Source organism: Balaenoptera ricei, chromosome 15 (genome assembly GCF_028023285.1).
Source record: "Balaenoptera ricei isolate mBalRic1 chromosome 15, mBalRic1.hap2, whole genome shotgun sequence".
NCBI lineage: Eukaryota > Metazoa > Chordata > Mammalia > Artiodactyla > Balaenopteridae > Balaenoptera > Balaenoptera ricei.
In genome coordinates this window covers 33270064-33291860 of record NC_082653.1, presented here as the reverse complement: position 1 = coordinate 33291860, position 21797 = coordinate 33270064, and the positions used below count along the sequence as shown (strand labels likewise).

The window sequence follows — 21797 nt, the reverse complement described above, 5'->3', positions numbered from 1 at the left end:
TCAAAAAGTCTAGGGGCTTCCCTGGTGGCGCAGTGGTTGAGAATCCGCCTGCCAATGCAGGGGACACGGGTTCGAGCCCTGGTCTGGGAAGATCCCACATGCCGCGGAGCAACTAGGCCCATGAGCCACAATTACTGAGCCTGCGCGTCTGGAGCCTGTGCTCCGCAACAAGAGAGGCCGCGATAGTGAGAGGCCCGTGCACCGTGATGAAGAGTGGCCCCCACTTGCCACAGCTAGAGAAAGCCCTCGCACAGAAATGAAGACCCAACACAGCCATAAATTTAAAAAAAAAAAAAAAAAAGTCTAAAAATAATAAATGCTGGAGAGGGTATGGAGAAAAGGGAACCCTCCTACACTGTTGGTGGGAATGTAAACTGGTGCAGCCACTATGGAAAACAGTATAGAGGTTCCTTAAAAAACTAAAAACAGAGTTACCATATTATCCAGCAATCCCACTCCTGGGCATATATCTGGAAAAGACAAAAACTCTAACTCGAAAAGATACATGCACCCCAATGTTCACTGCAGCACTATTTACAATAGCCAAAATGTGGAAGCAACCTAAATGTCCGTTGACAGATGAATGGATAAAGAAGATGTGGTATGTATATACAATGGAATATTAATCAGCCATAAAAAAGAATGAAGTAATGCCATTTTCAACAACATGGATGGACCGAGAGATTATCATACTAAGTGAAATAAGTCAGAAAAAGAAAAATATCGTATGATATCACTTATATGTGGAACCTAAAAAAATAATATAAATAATATAAATGAACTTATTTACAAAGCAGAAACTGACTCACAGACACAGAAAACAAACTTATGGTTACCAAAGGGGAAGGGAGGAGAGGAGGGATAAATTAGGAGTTTGGGATTAACAGATACACAATACCATATATAAAATAAACAACAAGGACCTACTGTATAGCACAGGGAACTCTATTTCATATTTTCTAATAACCTATAATGGAAAAGAATGTAAAAAACAATACATAGGGACTTCCCTGGTGGCGCAGTGGTTAAGAATCCGCCTGCCAATGCAGGGGACAAGGGTTCGAGCCCTGGTCCGGGAAGATTCCACATGCCACGGAGCAACTAAGCCCGTGTGCCACAACTACTGAGCCTGTGCTCTAGAGCCCACAAGCCACAACTACTGAGCCCGTGCGCTACAGCTACTGAAGCCCATGTACCTACAGCCCGTGCTCCACAAAAAGAGAAGCCACCGCAATTGGAAGCCCACGCACTGCAACGAAGAGTAGCCCCTGCTCGTCACAACTAGAGAAAGCCCGCATGCAGCAACAAAGACCCAACGCAGCCAAATAATAAATAAAAATAAATTAATTTAAAAAAAAGTATAGATATATGAATCAGTTTGCTGTATACCTGAAACTAACAGAACACTGTAAATCAACTGTATTTCAATTAAAAAAAAAAAAAAAAAAGGCAAGCTATCAGACCATGCATGGTAGCATTACAGCCACGTAGCAATATGCACAGGAGGGATATGCATTTGAACAATGGTTGTTTCTCTGAATCATGGGATTGTAGGTGGATTTCATTCTCATTTGCACACATTCCTGTGATTTCTACAATACATACATGCCTGATGAAGTACTGAAATGGGGAAGATCTAAAATGGATTTTGAGAAAATAGCACTTAAATAGGTAGAGGTGGAAAGAGGGGTGACAGAAAATGAGCACATTTCCTAGGGTTGGAAATAGCAAGAGTCAAGATCCATGTCACAGAGGCTCCAAGCAGGAAGAGGGGCTGGTTAAGAAACAAGGCCATAAAGGACCAAATTTAAGAGATCTGAAACAGGGGCCATAAAAATTTTTTTCCCTTCTGTAACTCATAGGGTAGTTTCAGAATTGTACAAAGAAAGGTCAGGTGGACGAGAAGGGGATGAGAACAAATCCTGAAGGGAGGGAGCTCAATTAGAAGGATTTACAACAGTTCAGGCGTCAAGTCCTGAACTATCTGAAATAAGCCAGAGCAATAGATAAGGAATCCAGGTGTTATCTGATGAGAACCTGTGACCTGGACTGGATGAGGGAGCAGAGACACAGGGACTAATGGACTTCAAGCTGGAGCAGAGCACACGGGAGGAGGAAGGTCAACGTCTAAAACGAGAAAAGTCAAGTTTGAGACAAACTAAATTTGTGTTGACTGAGGGACGTATACCTAGGAATTTCCTGCAGATCACCGAAACCACAGGACTAGCAGGACACAGACTGTGGGGACAAGGCTCTGAGAGTCGTCCACTGAGGGATCCAGGTCAGTGACAGATATCCTCTCAACATCTCACCCAAGAGCAGAGAATGTTGCCAGTAAATCCCAGGTCTCAAGGGCTCTTTCAAAAACGCAGCAAAGTCTTCACAGAGAAGCCCCAGGCTGGACCTGTGGTGACTCTAATATAAAAGAGCTGCTGCCAAAGGGCAACAAATCCAAAGGACAGTTCAGGTCCTTTCGCACCAGCAGCAGGTGCTCATGAGCACCCTGGCAGGGGTGTGCTGCTGCTGGGGAGGAGAACCAGGCAGGGAGCAAGGAGGTGTTCACAGTGTACACTCTGCACCTTTCAAATTCTGAACCACGCACGCACTGTCTAGTCAAAATAACATGAAGTTTAACTTTCTTTAAAAGGTCACTCAACTGAGTGGGCCCTATGCCATCCCCACTGATAAGGCAAACAGCCCAAGAACAAAGATCATGGACTGGCAGGGCGAGCTGCCTAATGGGGACCAGGCCGGCCCTGGTTGGCGCCACACCACTGCCGCAACCAAGCAACCACTGCGTGGCAAGGCCTGGAAGGCAGGAACTTAGCCCAACCCCAGGAACAAATCAGTATTCTTCCAAGGAGAGCTTGGCAAAATTTAACAGTCAAGAGTCTCTTTTCCAAACCAGAGGCAGTCTGTAAGTGAAAGGCTGTGCTCTGTCACCCCCAGCAGCCTCCAGCACCAGTCAGGAAGGCTGGGGAGGCTGTCACAGCACAGGGAGCAGGTTAAGAAGCTGTGTGCAGGAGTTACTCAGCAAGCTCTCTGCAAAACTAACGAAGTCAATACTCTTCACCTGTGTGGATCCCAGGAAAGACAGCAGAGTGCACAAATCAGAAATAGTGATGCACAATTTTTTCAAACAGTTTAAAGGGTGATTATTTGCACTGTGAAATTAGTTAGGAGAGTCATTTCAAAAGTTTCCCAGATGCATTCAAAATTATATGATTTCTTTAAATCAGTGGAGAAAGAATGGATTATTTGGAGCCAAAATTGATATAAAATCCTGGACCCTTTCCTCATGAGCGCAGACACCAGCCCTCCCTCAGAGCTACTGAGACTGTATACAGCAGACCTTGGATTCAGTGAATGTTCTAAAGAGAAAATGTGTTAAATACTGAATGACTGATCATCGCTAGAACAAACAGTTCTAATACTTAGAGCCATCAACCAGAAAGCATTTATTCTGAGCAGCCTCACATGCATCTCAGAGTGAGGAACCGACACCTTGCTGGGAGTTTCTTTCAAGGATACCTGAGTGGCTGCCCCATGGATGGACTTAAAATGTATAAATCACCACTTTTCCAATGACCAGGAAAACCAGACCTAGTCAACTTTTTCTACCAAAAAAAAGTTTTCTCAGATTGTCAACATTCACATATATATATATATATATATATATATATATATGCACACTCACACACACGTGTGTGTATATATATATATATTTGACATTTTGAAAGATTTTGCTATTTTTCTGATTTTGTAGCCACATAAGAAAGATATGTGATATTTGGGCTTCTTTTTTTTTAAATCAAAGTCAATCAATGCAGAAGCGTTTAAAGTCTGTAAATTAAGTTTGTATCCTACAAGGCAACATTATGCAACATAATGAGTAAAAAGGAATCAGAAGACCTTCATACTGTTAACCACTCTGCATCTAAAGAACTGTGTGACCTTGAGCAAGTAACAAACACTCTGGGCTTCGGACATCCTCTGCAACCCCTAAAATCCCTTCTAGTTCTAACAGCTGATGAGAGCAATTTAATATTTTTTAAAAATGTTAAATGCTAATGAAATATCATAAATTTACGCAAACATAAAACATTTTCAACAAAATTAGCTTTTTGAAAAAACTAATTTTAAGTAGTCATAAATTGGAAATGAGTTTTTAAAATAAAATTATACTGTTTGATCAACATAAATAAGCAACTTAAAATACTGGGTTATAGGACAAATCAATCTTTCCTCTTCTCTTCCTATTTAAGTCTGGGAGCCATAGTCAAGGTTTACTGATTTTTCAATACCCAAATTATTTCTCAGTGTAAAAAAAGCTTTAAAGCATAAAGCATTTCTCCTACATCTGAAGTAGTCATAGCTCTGAAAATAAGATTTTATTATTTCAGTAGTTCACTCTTAAAGCCTATCAGAAAACCACGTTTAATTATTCATCACTGTTCTAAAATATGCTATGAAGGGAAGATAATTGCATGCAGCAATGTTCCTTCTACAGCTAAAGTCTGACTGTGATCGAGCACTGAAAAATTCAGTAAGAAAATGAACTGAAAAGACGGGTCATAGAAGGCCAAGCTTTGTCTATAAAACTTTCTTTAAAAGGCGATAAATAGGAAAAGACTACTCTAAACACTTATATCTTGAAGATTTAATAATCTTCCAAGAGTAGAAGGTGAATATTACAGGGTTTTTTCCTATAAAACTATATTTCAGGGCTGCCCTGGTGACGCAGTGGTTGAGAATCTGCCTGCCAATGCAGGGGACACGGGTTCGAGGCCTGGTCCAGGAAGATCCCACATGCCGCGGAGCAACTGGGCCCGTGAGCCACAACTACTGAGCCTGCGCGTCTGGAGCCTGTGCTCCGCAACAAGAGAGGCCGTGACAGTGAGAGGCCCGCGCACCGTGATGAAGAGTGGCCCCCACTTGCCGCAACCAGAGAAAGCCCTTGCACAGAAACGAAGACCCAACACAGCCAAAAATAAATAAATTAATTAATAAATTTAAAAAAAAAACAAAAAACAAACAAAAACCAAAAAACTGGCTCTTCCCTGTTACAGTTTGTTTAAAAAAAAAAAAAACAACTATATTTCAACCAGAAACAACAATAGCTAACACATCATCACAATGCGACAATTCCTGTTCCACATATGTAATGTGCATACTCATTTAATCCACATGAATATCCTCTGAAGCATATGCTACTTTTTATCACCCTCGTTTTAGAGATGGACAAGCTGAGGCTTTCATACAAGTGATTTGCTCAAAGTTACACAGCTGGTAAGTGGCAGAGTCCAGGCTCAAGACAGATCTAGCTGACTCTTAAATCCCTGCTCTTAAAACCATCAGTCTTCAGTTAAAATTTAAACTCACCTTTCTAAATGATGTCTCTATTTCCTCTCTATACTGGTTTCATTGACCTAGAAAAGAAGCCTTGAAATGAGTAAAGCTCTAGTTTAAATAGCACTCCAGCATCTAAGTACAGCAGAAAACCCCAGAACCTTCATTCTAACCTCCAAAACAAAGTCTCCTGAAATGCCAACCCAATCATAAATTTTAAGATGCCAATCTTTGGGCCCACATTTCATTCTTGTCTTTCCTAAGCTCCACTGGAAAAACATGGATCAGTGGAAGGAAGACCACTTCCAAAGCTTAAATTCCAAGTTTCTTAGTTTGGCAACAATACTGTGCTTTGGGAATTTAAAATTATAAGCACGGTTCCCAGAGGAAAACGTTTCCTTTATTAGCAATTGGCTTTGACAATTCCATTCTAGGATGCTAAATATAACAAAATACCTTCTGACTTTTATAATAAACACATTCCCCAGATTATTTTGAAACGACTGTCTGCTTATTTATAAGACACTTTGCCACAACAGTTAAGCAACTGAAACATTTTTTTAAATCTTTCAAATTTGTTCCAGTTCTTTTAATGAATTGACCTAATACTGTTTTCTGAATTCTTCTACTATGAAATAAGAAAGTTCCCATTTCACCATTTATTTCCCTAAAAAGATATCCCTGTTTTATTAGTTCTAATTTTCTTAAATTTTAACCCAAGAATATCAGCAAAGCCAGAATCATGGAAGTTTGAAATCCCATGCGTGGTAATCAGAAATATTGAGCAATGGAGCAACTGTCTTGTTCTGGGCTAATGGACTACATAAGGCTTTTAACAGAAGGCAAGTAGGTGCCGTGTTTGTGGAGCAACAAGCACTTAGTGAACCTCAAAGCCACAGGCATTCTGTCATCATATAAGCAGCTTAAGTGCAGTTGTAAAAGTTAAGGTACCTTTAGCTGGATAGTTCCTCATATCCTCCCTACCTACAACAGGGGATGGGAAAGTACTTAAGAATCAACTGGCACTTTTGTCTGGGAGATGGATCCAAGTAGTTAGGTGGGGAGGGTAGAAACTTTGTTTCACCTCGTAACCTCATGGTTTTTGGGTATGTGGCTTTGCTTGTTTTTACCACTAAGTAAGTCTAATTATTACAAATAGCTTTTCAAAAGTACAACCCACTAGGTATCATGCCTTCTTTTTTTCTACCTCTTCTCACACCTTCTAAAACCACAAAGTCCCATTAACATCGAGTCTGATCTCTCACCCTTAAACAAGGCTACACAGCCTCCAAATATCTGTAAACTCCCCAACAGGCATATGCAGTGTGGCAACAGAGCTCTTCCAGGCCCAGCTAGGGTATTTAATGGGAAGATTAGAAACTTCAAAGTACCTTGTCTCTGTAAGTGACTCCTAAACTTGCACCCAAGCCCTAAATTTTCTCCAAAACATACTGTAAAAATCAGTATGGAGAGTTCTCCTTGGGTGATCCACTATCATAACCAACAAAATTGTTTAAAATCCCATTATCTTTCACCCAAAACATTCCTTCCAGTATAACTCCTGTTGACATCCTGACACCTAATCTTGTGCTTTCTTCCTTCCTGATATCTCCCTAATGTTCCTTTCCTCCAGTTACCAAAAACGGAAAGCTACATAAATGGGTGCTGTGGGCCTAGTGTAGAGCAACAGGGATTGGTGGGAACAGCTGTTCTTCAGTTCCAGCCAAACGTTAATCAGGTGGGAATGTGATGGCAGATCTTCCAATGATCCAAAATAGGCAATAAATTCAGATTGTTGGGAGAAATATTCTGGTTTTTAAAGCAACACAGGGACCAAAGAAAACAACTGCAGGTCACCTGTTGGCAACCCGCGAGTCAACCAGTCTGTTTCATTCTGGTCCATGCTCCCTCAGTCCAGTCTACACATCACTGTCAGTTCAATTTACCAAATAACACTGCTCCTGACCACTGCTAACTCCAGGCTCGAAATACTACCACTAAGTTTATGCTGTCATTCAACGTCCACAGTAACATAATGACTCCTCACCTTCCTCAACTCCCTTACACAAACCTTTCACTTCAACCAAGTAAGTCTACTGCCCTCATCCCTCAACCCCAACCAGCTACGTCCCTGCCAAGATGGCCTCTGTTCTACCCTCCTCCTCTACCCCATCAACGCCCACATCTGAAGCAGGAAACAAGCCCATCTTTGGGGAATATACCTTCCAACACCTGCTGACTGCATGAATTAAGAGACTTCTCTGCTTAAAGCCAACAGATTTAACTTTCGAGAAGGGGTTTAAATCTCCTAACAGGCAAATCACATGGCCTTGTCTTGTTACACCTCCACCCCCAGATAACATTTTAAAGAAGATCAGAGAGGCTAAGTCACGCTAAGAGGAGTCTTTCCGGGGTCTCGGCGTCTTCACACCCAGGAAGGCCTCGGGGAGATGGATTGGCGTAGGACCCCGCAACCAGTCCTGCGAGGGCTGCGGACGTGCGCAACCCCCCGCGCTCTCCTTTCTGCGCCCCGGAGATACCACCCCCAACTGGACCCCAGAGCCATGTCCCCGGGACCCCGACCTGCTGAACCCTGCCGCGAGCTCCGCGGGGCCCAGCACCCGAGGACCCTTCCCGCCGACCAGGCCCAGGGCCGCCGACGGCCGCGCAGAAGGGTCAGATGGCAAGACGACCCCTCTGCGCGCGCCCCCGCACGGACCTCCGGGGGACTCCTCTGCCCCGGCCGCGCCCACCCGATGCTGCCGCTACCTTGTCCTCGGGCGGTGCGTCCGGCTCGCGGGCCATCCTCTGCCTTAGCTCCGTCATACTAGAAACACCAGCGCTTCGTCGCTGCGGCCGAGTGGCGCAGCCGCCGGGGCCGGCAGCTCAGCGCGGGCGCGCGCGGACTCTGCTCGGCCAGCCCAGCGTCGCCTAAGCAGCGCGCAGCTTCGCAGCGGCTCCTGGCCCCACCGCAGCCCGGCCGCCAGCCCTGGAACTTGGCCCCGCCCGGTGCAGCCACCGCCCTTTCACCCGGGCACAGCGCGACCAGCCTCCTCCAGCCCAGGCCCACCAGCTCCTTCTCTCGGGAGTGCCCCGAGCGAGCGCGCACGCGCACCGCGGCCATCACAGCCCCGGAGATACACCAATGGCGCGAATCCGTCAGGGAGGCGGGGCGGGGGGCGGGGCAAGCGGAGAGGAGTGGAGAGGCGTGCATTGGGTAGCAGCATGAGAGGGCTGGAAAAGGCGTGCGTTTCTGAGGGAGACTAGTCAATGGGAGCTCGGGAACTGGAGCCCCGGGTCTTAGAGATAACAGCTTGCTGGGGGCCATGGGCTGCAGCCCCGAGGCTCCAGCCGGCCTAGTGCTTGCTGCCTTCGGCTTCTTGTTTTCAAAAGCCAGGGATCTTCCCTCTCACTGATAAGCAGACGCTTGTTAGGCCCTGAGCGGAAAGGCCTGGGGAACCCACCTGTGTAAAAGGAGGAGATTACGTGATAAGGAAGTGAAAGCCAAACTTAAGTCTGCGTTGCTTTGCCAAGTTATCTTCCATTTAGTGAGCGTTAATTATGTGCTGGGCACTGAACTATGTAATCTCTTTAATGTATCTCATTTTATCTGTACAACGCTTGGAAGTGGATATGATTTTCATTTTGCAGCTAGGGTCTTCCACGGTTATTCAGCTTTCTTTTCTCTCTTCTGGACTATTGAAGGATATTTTTTGGACAGGAATGCTGCCTGCTTTGTTCACAGCCCGATCTCCTATGTACCTGACGCATCCCAAGTACCTATTTAATAGATTTAAAGTTTCTCCTGAAAGAAAATGATTTAACCAAGGTCTCATGGCTAGAAAGTGCCCACTAAGAATACGAACACGGATCTGTTACCAACGCCCTCTTTAACATACTCCCGGCCTTCCTAAATTCATTGTTAATATCTGTGTTGCTCAGCATTGCCTTCAGCAGTTCCTGTTCGCTGCCTTTAAGTGATGTAAGACAAGTATAAAATGGGGCCCCTTCCCTAAGCATATTGTAATTTAACAAGGAGAGAAATTTGGACACATAGGAGTTGCAATTTTGTGTTAGCAATTTTGACCTGAACTGTGAGGTTTGGGGAAAGTAGTGAGAATTCTGAAAAGGGTATTATATTTTCTTGATTTCTATAAAAGTATATTCCCAAGTGCCTATAACACTGCTTCAAAGTGACAGTAAAATAAGTATGGAGGAACACTGAACTCAGGGTATGCTTTGTTCCCTATTAACGCACAAATACTTGGTTTTCTTAGAGAAACAGACCACTCCCTTCAGGCCATAATTTATTTAGAGAAAGCTGTGCTCTTTTGTTTTATTTTGTCTTTTGTTTTAATCTTATTTATAAAAGTAAATAACATGGGACTTCCCTGGTGGTCCAGTGGGTAAGACTCCAGCTCCCAATACAGGGGACCTGGGTTCGATCCCTGGTGGGGAACTAGGTCCCGCATGCATGCCGCAACTAAGAAGTCCACACGCCGCAACTATGAGCCTGCATGCCGCAATGAAGATCCCGCGTGCCTGCAACTAAGACCCGGCGCAGCCAAAATAAATAAATAAATATTCTTTAAAAAGTAAAAAATAAATTATTTTTAAAAAGTAAATAACATGCTGATGGTAATTTTAAAACTCTTTTAATCTGTTGGAGACTGTGTGACCACCATTTTGACTAATGTCAGCGATCACCTCTTGAACTAAAGACCAGACACTTCTTGGGTAAATTAAGCAAGGTTTATTGTCTAAAGGATCTAGAAGGATGTCAACACAAAGTCACGAGGTCATCCTTTAAGACAGGTGGAAGTGTTAGTAACCAGATTCTCACCTTTACGGAACATAATTGTGAAAGGTCACATCCGAGTAAGCATCTCATAAGTCCTCCTAGAACCTCAGCTGTTTGCTTTGAAACACAGCCTAACTGGAGAACCAGTGCACGTAGATCAGAGTTTCAGAACGCACAGTATAATTACTAGGGTAGACAACTCCCTACAGTTTGGCCCGAACAAACTTCTTATCTGTCATACTCAGCCCTCCCAAGCTAATGGAGCTCAGACCAGGTACAATTCTGAAGTCAGTATTGTGGTAAACAGGGATCAGGTATTCAGACCTCTGGAAGTCATGTTAACAGGTCTTTAGGCAAGCTTTAGAGCCTTTCCCTCAACTGTAGGAAGAAATTAAAAGTAAAAATTCCCTCACCTCCAGCCCAAAGAAGAATTTTGTTCCTTTACATTACGTTACACCTCCTCCTCTACCCCTGATTCTTCCCTTCAATAGAAATACCTCATAATAATAGAATACTTCATAATAGCTCTTTCCTCTAGGGTCATTTCTTCCAGGCTTGTGACATATCTTGTATATGGTGATTCTTTTCATTGCACTCCTACCATTATTTTTAGATTAGTATAGGTAACTAGCATGAGATTTTTAGTCCCCCAGAGTGTGCAGGCTGACTGCAGGCTCAGCATAAGTGGGCAGGTATTGCTATAATTATTATCATTCTATAATAAAAACACCTCCCACCATCTTGATAATTTGAAAACTGCATTGGGACAAGTGACAAGAAAATTCTTCAGTTCCCCAAATAGTGTTTTTCCTCTCTTAGAGGGGAAGAACTGTCAATCAATGAATTATTTAAACAATACATTAAAAAAAAATTGTCATAAACAAAAACAGACTTGATCTGCTCTTTTTCTTGTCCTTCATATTGCCTTTCTAGATCTTATCTTGACAAGTGTTCTCAGAAAGCTAAAACTTCTTATTCAGTTTAATGAGATGACATGCAAAATGGAATTGAGAATGGGCTAGGCAGAACTGTCTAACATCTTAAAGTTTCAAAAATGCAAATCCTGCATTCCCACAAACTTGTAGACCTATTAGATTATTAGACAGTCCATCTAAACTATAATTTCAGTCTTTTCTCTGACAAAGCATAGGTCTTACTTTTTCAAACCAATAGTCTATATGGAGGTGCAGGTGGCTTTAAGCATAAATATTCATCAATTGATCACACACGCTGAAACAGTACTTTTCAGTCCTAATTATTTATTAGAATTACCTGGGGAGCTTCTAAAAATGCCAATGGAGGGCCTATCCTAGACCAACTAAATAAGAATCTCTAGAGATGGAACCTAGAAGAAATAGGCTTGTTTCTTTCGGTTTGTTAAGCTCCCCAGATGAGTCTAATGTGCAGCCAGGAATGAGACTCAGTTTAATACGTAATATCATCTTGTAAAGAAATTTGCCAGAAATTATATTAAATAGTTCACAGCATTTTTCTCTCCCAGCATGCATTAACATTTTCTGACCAAAAATACATGTTTGATGAAGAAATTGTGTGAAATGCAGAAAAGCATAACGAAAGTATTAAGATCATTTGTGGTAGCATCAGCCATAATTACTGTTAATATCCATATTATTGCCTTTTAATTCTATTTTCTGTGCACTTACACTCAGATATAATAATTTTAGAAAGTTGGGATACTATTGTTTATACTGTTTCATAACCCGACTTTTTAACAGCAAATGCCATTTGGGAATGGTACTTGAAAGGCTTTATAGTATTCCATCTTACAGATTTACCGTAATTTACCTAACAGAGACCATATTGTTAGACCTCAAGATTATTTCCAATTTCAGGGGAATTGTTAATAATTCTATAAGAAACATTCTTAAACATGCCTCATCTTGGTAAGTAACTCTGATTACTTCTTTGGGAAAAAAAAAAATCCTATAGATTGAATTTCTGTGTCAAAGACTAAATAAAAAATTCCAAGGATTTTCATACACATTTCCAAATTCCCACTGGAAAAATTATACCAATTTATACTCTCATCTTCAAGTCATGACAGTGCCCACTTCCTTATATCCTTCCTAAGAAATGGGTGTTAACACAAGTTTTACTAATTTAGTAGATTAAAATTTTATCTCCCTTTAATTTATGTTTCTTTGCTTATTAATATGCTAACCATTTTTCATACATTTACTAAGACTGGACCTTAGGCACTAGAAGCCAGGGACCTCTGGATTTTGTTTAGATACATAAAGTGCCTTTTTATTCAGTTTGAATTGGGTTCTCTGTTGTGGAAACAAAGTATATTAACCAACACAAATTTTTAGGCACACTGAAGTTTTAAAACTTATGTAGTCATTCCTTATGTTTTATGGGTGTTTTTCCTTTTATGTTTAGAAGCCCACAGCAAGATCTCTTAAATATTTACCAAAAAAAAAAAAATATTTACCAAAATATTTTTCCATTTCTTATTGGGTTTACATTTATTTGAATTTTAATTATTTAATCTATCTGGAAATTATTTCAGTAAACAGTTATTAGGAAGAGTCTATAGCTTTACTTTTTCCTAGAAGTTTAACGAATTGTTTGGTCATAATTTAATTCATTCTTTCTCTCACTGATTGAAATAGCTCCTTTACTAGTTGTTAAAGTAATCCTCTTAAAACAGAAATTGGGGACTTCCCTGGTGGCGCAGTGGTTAAGACTCCACCGGCCAATGCAGGGGACACGGGTTCGATCCCTGGCCCGGGAAGATTCCACATGCCGTGGAGCAACTAAGTCCGTGTGCCACAACTACTGAGCCTGCATGCCACAACTACTGAAGCCTGCGTGCCTAGAGCCTGTGCTCCACAACAAGAGAAGCCACTGCGATGAGAAGCCCGCGCACTGCAATGAAGAGTAGCCCCCACTCTCCACAACTAGAGAAAGCCCGTGAGTAGCAACAAAGACCCAATACAGCCATAAATTAATTAATTAATTATTTTTTTTAAAAAAAACCAGAAATTGTCTCATGCCAAAGACCTTCTTTTGAAAACTTTCCTTTTCACTTATAGGGGGCTTGTAAAAGGCTATAAGACCTCAGCCCTGCCTCTCTTTGCAACCTCACCTTGCACCACTCTCCCCATTGTTCAGTGTGTTCCGGACACATCAATCTTTAAGTCCTATTGTATGTCAATTACATCTCAATAAAACTGGGGAAAAATACTTATAAAAAAAGCTTTGAATTTTAAAACAAACGACTACCTGAACACTTTCTAAGCATGCTGTCCTTTTTAAACATGTTATTCTTTAAGCGTAGAATACTTTCTCCCACTCTCCAAACAGCTAGTTTCCCTGGTAAACTGCTACCTCCACAGAAGGCCTTCCCTGACCACAGGTCATAGCCATTCTTAAGTCATGGGTGGAGTTTAATTGCCATTTAAAATACCTTCAAATCACACTTCGATTTGGCATTAAACCAAAATGTTATTATGTAAGCAGAAAGCACAGAAACAGAGTAGTAGAGTATACATTCGTTATTAGTGAAGCAAATGTTTCTCACTGGAGGAATGAATACATTCCACATTTTGCAAAGGAACTGATACACTAAAAGGACCTGGAGGGACTTCCCTGGTGGTGCAGTGGTTAAGGATCTGCCTGCCAGTGCAGGGGACATGGGTTCGAGCCCTGGTCTGGGAAGATCCCACATGCCGTAGAGCAACTAAGCCCATGTGCCACAACTACTGAGCCTGTGCGTCACAACTACTGAAGGCCGCACGCCTAGAGCCCACGCTCTGCAACAAGAGAAGCCACTGCAATGAGAAGCCTGAGCACCGCAATGAAGAGTAGCCCAGCTCACAACTAGAGAAAGCCCATGCGCGGCAACGAAGACCCAACGCAGCCATAAATAAATGAATAAATAAATACTTTTTAAAATAAATAAATAAAAAATAAAAGGACCTGGAAAGGAAAATACCTACAAATAGATGAAACCGTTGTGTTTTGATATAAAGATGTATGCAAAAGGATAGTTGATCATACATAGAGGAAGTTAGTGCTAGTATCAAAATTTACGAATGGGTGGCAGCGACTTGGAAGAAATTCCAGAGACAATAGAGGAGCACTCTTAAGAATGCTGCATCATCCACACCCTTGACGGCGGAGTATGATATATGGAAAAACAGCAGTATCAGTAACTGAGTGAGAAACTGCATGTGAAGATATATTACAAGTGCTCTAACCAATATATATATATATAGTGTGTACATATTATGCACATGAGTGATATATGATACAAATGTTTTTTTTTTTTAATGTGATGATCCATTTATTTATTTATTTATGGCTGTGTTGTGTCTTCGTTTCTGTGCGAGGGCTTTCTCTAGTTACGGCAAGTGGGGGCCACTCTTTATCGCGGTGCGCGGGCCTCTCACCACTGCGCCACCAGGGAAGCCCATATACAAATGTTTTTAAAAGTCTAAAAGTTCTTTTGATAATTACAGAATCGACATTCTAAATGATAAATCATATGATAGTTTGATATTTTATTTTCTTGTGCTACATAAAATAATGGAGCATCTTACAATTTAAGGTACCTTAAATTCAGTGAAATAGATACACCTAATAAAATTGCTAGAGGGAGAGAATAGAGTAGGGAAAGGCAATTTTTTAAGGCATAATGGTTGACAATATTCTAGACTTGATGAAATACATGAATCTTCTGATTGAGGAATACAAAATTCCCTGAACAAGAAAAATAAAACTAAATCCACACCAAGATACACGGTAGAAAAACTAAAGAATTCTACAGACCAAGGTAAAATATTAGAAGCAACTAAAGAGAAATGCTGTAAACAAAGCAAAAAAGAAACAAAGGGGGGATATTTATAATAAGATTATTAATATATGAAGTACTCCTTTTAATAAGAATAAGACAGTGGTCAAGAACTATATGAACGATATCCAACTTGCACCAATCTTTTAATACGCAAACTGAAATTTCCACAGAAGCACAGATTTAAAAATGAGATTGCTAATATCTATAGAAAGAAAAATTAGGCGAAATGAGCATGCTCGTAGTCTTGGCTGAAATGTAAATTGCAATCTTTTAGAAGTCAATTTAGTAACATATATCAAAATTTTAATGTGTATGCTCTTCGATCCAGCAATACTTCAAGGAGTTGCCCAAATTACAAGCACTTTGTAAATTGGTTACATACGTAGGATATTATGCCATCTTTTTAAGAGGTGCTGATACAGAAAACATGTACATGGCATACAATTACACATGCTTTATTAAGTACTTTGCAGAAGTGTCTACGGTATAAATTCATGTTTTTTTTTTTAGAAAGTATATTTGTTGAGAAAATAAAAAAGCTTAGGAAGTTGCATACGGTAAATAATACGAGTTTGGTGTGTATGCGGCGGAGGAGGTTTAAGAGCTGGTGGTCAAGACAACTTTTTTTTTTATCATAACTGTACACTTCTTAAAGCAGCACTCTTTAGGCTACAAGGTGGCTCTTCCTCCTAGCAGGCTGGATTTGCGTTTCACTTTCGAGGCCGGAAATTCCCTACCCCTCAAGAGGAAGATTAAGCACCACGAAGAAGCAGTTCAACAACCCCCCACTCTAGGCCTGACCTTCACGCTCGCCCGGACTTTTCTAACGTCCGGTTCCGGAACGTGACAAAAAGGCGGGGATTCCCGCCGGTCGCCTATCAGCCGGCCCTCAGAAGGCGCAGCGCTCATGCCCCGCCCCCACGTTCGCACCCTCCAATAGATGTTAGGGGTGGGGCGGGCTTCGTGCGGAGCAGGAACACGATTGGCTCTTCAGTCTCTCCGCCCAGGCAGCAGGCGGGGCAGCGTGGTGACGTCTCCACGCGGGGCGCGGGGTCGTAGCGCGCGCTCGCAGACGCGGCAGTATTAAATTGCTGCAGGCGCGGCGGGCTGGTTGTTGGTTTCCTCCGTGTCAAGCATTCGTGAGTCAGTTTTCCAGCTCGCTCTCATCTTCTGAAGCCTAAGCCGGCTACACCTTCCTCCTTCCTTCCGCCAGCAGCCGTGTCGTTGCGACTCCGCCACCATGTTCGAGGCGCGCCTGGTCCAGGGCTCCATCTTGAAGAAGGTGCTTGAGGCGCTTAAGGACCTCATCAACGAGGCCTGCTGGGACATCAGCTCGAGCGGCGTGAACCTGCAGAGCATGGACTCGTCCCATGTCTCCTTGGTGCAGCTCACCCTGCGCTCCGAGGGCTTCGACACGTACCGCTGCGACCGCAACTTGGCCATGGGCGTGAACCTCACCAGGTGAGCCCCTTAAGCAGCGGATAGCCGGGCCCTGATCCACCCTTTCTGGCTCTTGGCGGGAGCGCCTGCGAGCCGGGCCCTCATTGGCTGGAGTGGGCCATCTGCGCCTTCTCATTGGCCTGCGGCACCGGTGGGGCGGGACCCAGCAGAACGCGCGGTTCGGAAAGCCCGCGCTGGCTGCAGCGCGAACCGGCTCTTTCCGCGCCAAAGTCACAAAGCGGGTGGTGGCGGGAAAATGACGGACTTCTTTGCGGTGCCAGGAAAAGACTGTTGCAGAGCTCTTTGGTCATTAAGTGCAGGCGGCCTCGGATGAGAAACCTTGGTGCTGGTTGACTTTAACGGCTTTATAATGTGTCCTAGTTCTTTCGCCCTAACTAGGGCCAAGAGTATTTCTTTTACTACTGAGTTGCGGTGAGCACCCCAAGATCCCGGTTTGAGGAAAATTTTCTCCAGGGCAGTGCTTTCAACTTTTGACCACTACCTGTCTAGTACATACACATGTTTAAATCTTAAAGCTTGTGAGAAATATTTACCCGTACTACATGCAGTGTGTTTTAACAGGTTTATTAAATCGTTTTTAAAGATCGTTGGCCCAATAATTTACTTCACCAACCAAAGGGATTTGCAGTTCATAAAATACTGCTGTTTTATTTATATGCAGAAGTGAAATTGCTCTTGGTGGGGGGGCTGTTTAGTTTAAGTATAAATACTACCAAATTGCATTCCAAATGGCTGGACCGGCTTACACATGCCCCTGGAGTACGTTTCTCTAACTCACCAATTCGGCAGATGGTCTAATGGTTAAAAGTGGTACCTCCTGGTTTTAATTTGTTGATTTTAAACCCTTTGTTCTTCTGTGTTCTAGCATGTCCAAAATACTGAAATGTGCTGGCAATGAAGACATCATTACACTAAGGGCTGAAGATAACGCGGACACCTTGGCACTAGTATTTGAAGCTCCAAGTAAGTCGCACCCTTCTACTGACTTATGCTAGAAGAAATTAAAATGTAGTGTCAGTATTTCCCAAGGCTGAGAGAAATTTAAGATAATGTTTGTGATGACTGTAAAATATACCTGATAGTTGTAAACTTACATGTTCTTCAACATTTGGTTTCTTTTGGTAGATCAAGAAAAGGTTTCAGACTATGAAATGAAGTTAATGGATTTAGATGTTGAACAACTTGGAATTCCAGTGAGTATCAAAGTTTCTGATTGAGCATACTGTACAGTCATGATAGTTACAGAAGATATATTAATATAATAATTTAAACCCTACTTCCTAACAGAACTTTTTCTGTATAACTGCTCATGCATGTTCCAGAGTAGGGTATTTAAGACTGACGTATTGGTCATTTTATTAAGTTATGGTGTTCTACAGTGGCTCATTAGTTTGAATTTATTTCTGCCAAGTGAATATTTACATTAACCTCTGCATCTTTTTTAAAATTATTCCTAGAGTGCTTGATTTTTTTTTTTTGTTTTTTTGTAGATCTTTATTTTTTTAATTTTATTTTTGGCTGTGTTTGGTCTTCATTGCTGCGTGTGGGCTTTTCTCTAGCTGGGGAGAGGGGGGCTATTCTTCATTGCGGTGCGCAGGCTTCTCGCTGAGGTGGCTTCTCTTGTTGTGGAGCATGGGCTCTAGGTGTGCAGGCTTCAGTAGTTGTGGTACTTGGGTTCAGTAGTTGTGGCTTGCGGTCTCTAGAGAGCAGGCTCAGTAGTTGTGGCGCACGGGCTTAGTTGCTCCACGGCATGTGGGATCTTCCCGGACCAGGGCTTGAACCTGTGTCCCCTGCATTGGCAGGCAGATTCTTAACCACTGTGCCACCAGGGAAACCCGAGTGCTTGATTTTTATTGAGAGAAGATTTTAAAGCTATTTTAGCAGAAATTCATTATGGTTAGGTTTATCAACATCAAAAGTGAGAAGAGGTGTTGGGATGTTTAAAATGCCTAACATCATATTCTCTTGTTTTGGAAAGCAGACCTGTTTGCACCATCATCACTGTATGCCATACCCTAATGGCCTCTTTTTTTTTTTTTTTTGAGCTCTACACTCATGACCTCTCTTTTTTTTTTTCCCTTTATTTATTTATTTATTTATTTATGGCTGTGTTGGGTCTTCGTTTCTGTGCAAGGGCTTTCTCCAGTTGCGGCAAGCGGGGGCCACTCTTCATCGCAGTGCGCCGGCCTCTCACTATCGCGGCCTCTCTTGTTGCGGAGCACAGGCTCCAGACGCGCAGGCTCAGTAATCGTGGCTCACGGGCCCAGTTGCTCCACGGCATGTGGGATCTTCCCAGACCAGGGCTCGAACCCGTGTCCCCTGCATTGGCAGGCAGATTCTCAACCACTGCGCCACCAGGGAAGCCCCCTAATGGCCTCTTGATTTAGCCCTACTGTAGGGTGATAAGGTGGAGGCTCTTGTTCCCGGGATAGTGCATTTACTGTTAAAAGTTTAAGCTCTAATTTGTTTTCTTAGTATGGTTATTCTTACAGCATACTTGTTTTATATCTGCATTTATTTTTTGAGTGGTTAGAGTGTTAAGAAATTACACAATGAGTGATATTTCAAAGTAATCAGAAAATCTTGAATTCTGAGTTCTTGTTTAGATGCTGAGTCTTCAGAAAGTGAGGGTGCCAAATCTTTCATTTCCATGACATTTAAATTTGTTTTATAGGAACAAGAGTACAGCTGTGTAGTAAAGATGCCTTCTGGTGAATTTGCACGTATATGCCGAGATCTCAGTCATATTGGAGATGCTGTTGTAATTTCCTGTGCAAAAGATGGAGTGAAATTTTCTGCAAGTGGAGAACTTGGAAATGGAAATATTAAGTTGTCACAAACGAGTAATGTTGATAAAGAAGAGGAGGCCGTAAGTAGTTTTTAAGTAAACAAAATACTTTGAAGAAGAATATTAGGTTATGTCTTAGCCTGCTAAGGCTTCTATAACAAAATACCATAGACTGAGTGGCTTATAAACAACGAAAGTTTATTCACAGTTTTGGAGATTCGGAAGCTGGCAGATTTGGTGTCTAACGAGGGCCTGCTTCTTGGTTCACAGACAGCAACCTTCTTACATGGTGGAAGGGGCAAGGGAGTTCTCTGGGGTCTCTTTATAAGGGCATTAATCCCATTCATGAGGGCTCTGCCTTCCTAACGCTAAGCACCTCCCAAAGGACCCACCTCCAATACCACCATATTGGGAATTTGATTTTAACGTGAATTGGGGTGGTGGTGGGGGCCACAAACATTCAGTCTTTAGCAAGGTAATTGCTAAAATTAAAGAAAACTCTAAAGAAAAACAGACAGAATTTGCATTTCCAAGTAAATAATATGTGAGAATTGAAACTTTTGAAATCTGCAAGTGATCTTATAGATGCCATCTAACTTAAATTTGTGAGAAGGGAATGCAAATTTAGTGCAACCTTTATAAACTGTAGAACAATGGGTTTGTGTATCAAACCCACACATATTCTTAAGGATAGGATTGCGAGGCTAGCTTTAGCTTTCTGGAGGTACTTACTATGTTTTTACCAAATAATTGAGCAACCCAATAGGATCTAGTTGAGGGGAAAAATCTAGCTGTTGTGAGTTCTTATGTAATCCTTATATTAACTTTTAAATAGAGTTTAAAAATACATATATTAGTAACAAATATATATTAGTAACAAAACTCCAGGGGCTGATTCTTTTCTCCTAAATTACATTTCACTCCCCTGCCAATCTTGATTTTTGTTCTTCTCTCAAATGTTACTTAACCCATAGGGAATTCTCTGGCTGCCCAGTGCTTAGGACTCCGCACTTTCACTGACGAGGGTGTGGGTTCGATCCCTTGTCGGGAACTAACATCCCAAAAGCCGCACAGCTAGACATTTTTAAAAAAGGAAAAAATTCACTCATAAATATTTTAATTTATTCGTAGTGTAAACATTTTATGACACCTAAGAAAATTATATTAAGGAATTTTTCACTGTTCCTACTTACTTGGTTATTTCAGTTTGTTTGAATCAAGATTTTAATAAGGTCCGTACATTACAGTTCATTGAGATACGCTTCTTAAATTTCTTTTAGTCCATTGGTTCGCTCTTCAATTTCATTTTCCCTCTATTACAATTTTATTTGTTGAGGAAACTAAGTCATTTGTCAATGTATGTTAGAAATGAATGGGTTGTAGCTTTCTTGGTGTTTTTCAGTATGATGAATCTTTTGTTTTCCCCCTAAGGTTACCATAGAGATGAATGAACCAGTTCAGCTAACTTTTGCACTGAGGTACCTGAACTTCTTTACAAAAGCCACTCCACTCTCTCCTACAGTAACACTCAGTATGTCTGCAGATGTACCCCTTGGTAAGATAATAAACTTGTTGAATCTTGTTTTGTAGGTAGTGTATGTGGTACTTCTCAGTAATTAATTATATTCCTGTTTTCTTTCAGTCGTAGAGTATAAAATTGCTGATATGGGACATTTAAAGTACTATTTGGCTCCCAAGATCGAGGATGAAGAAGGATCTTAGACATTCTTAAAATTCAAGGAAATAAAACTAAGCTCTTTGAGAACTGCTTCTGAGATGCCAGCACATACTTAAGCCTCTTTTGTCTTTGTACCTCTGAGTACATATGTAGATATTGTTTTCTGTAAATAACTTTTTTTTTTCTCTATTCTCTACAGTTTGTTCAAAGAGTAAAGTCCAAAGTCAAATCTGGTCTTGTTAACCTAGTAATAACTTTGCCTTACCTAGGAATACTCGTTATAATTTTTATAAACAAAAGGGTTTTGACTCTAAATGCAGTTTTAAGTATTGTTTTCAATTTAAATAAAAGTCATTTGAATTTCAAGCATCACAGGACAGTGCCTTCATTTGGACCACGATGGTTGCAAGTATCCTAGAGAATTCACAATTCAAGCAGCTCACGTAAATGAGCTTATTTTTTCAGTCTAGAGCAGGTTGATATGACATTAGATATAGTGATAAAAAGTATTCCAAATACAGCAGGTGACAAAGTATTTTGGGGGATTCATTTGCCAAACTTATTTTGGTATTCTGACTTGAGCTCAAGAAATGAAAAGGGGAGAGTAGGACAAATATATAATATTTTGTCATTTTTGCTAAGCAGAAACTAACACTTTACAGAAGCTTAATGTACCCAAAGTTCTGTCAGCTTTATAAGACGCATTGTTACAGGGCAGTGTTTCATTAGCCTAGGGAGCTTGTACAGGAGTCTTGGAAGTTTTAGTAGATCTGATAGGTCCCAAGGAGTATGTCTGTGCAAAAATAATTTATCTAGTGTAAGTAGCCTTTTGTGGGGACTTACTCCCTTAAAGGATGAAGGTGGCTTAAATTCCATGGATGTTGGATTCAACCAAGAA

At 41.6% G+C, this 21797-nt stretch overlaps 2 protein-coding genes across 2 annotated transcripts in view; one reads left to right on the top strand and one right to left on the bottom strand.

Annotated features, from left to right (window-relative positions):
* The window catches only part of CDS2 (CDP-diacylglycerol synthase 2), a 59846-nt gene extending 51361 nt beyond the window's left edge, over window positions 1-8485 (bottom strand). The window contains exon 1 of the mRNA XM_059898169.1: window positions 8119-8485. Coding sequence (XP_059754152.1) covers window positions 8119-8175 — 57 coding nt within the window. The 5' untranslated portion in view covers window positions 8176-8485. The remainder of the gene's footprint in view (window positions 1-8118) is intronic.
* A 7497-nt stretch (window positions 8486-15982) lies between these two features.
* On the top strand, window positions 15983-21271 carry PCNA (proliferating cell nuclear antigen). The gene is made up of 6 exons (XM_059896129.1): window positions 15983-16433; window positions 17299-17396; window positions 17559-17626; window positions 19108-19302; window positions 20653-20776; window positions 20864-21271. The coding sequence occupies exons 1-6, from the start codon at window positions 16213-16215 to the stop codon at window positions 20941-20943; spliced, it is 786 nt and encodes a 261-aa protein (XP_059752112.1). The 5' UTR covers window positions 15983-16212; the 3' UTR covers window positions 20944-21271.
* The last annotated feature ends 526 nt before the right edge of the window (window positions 21272-21797 follow it).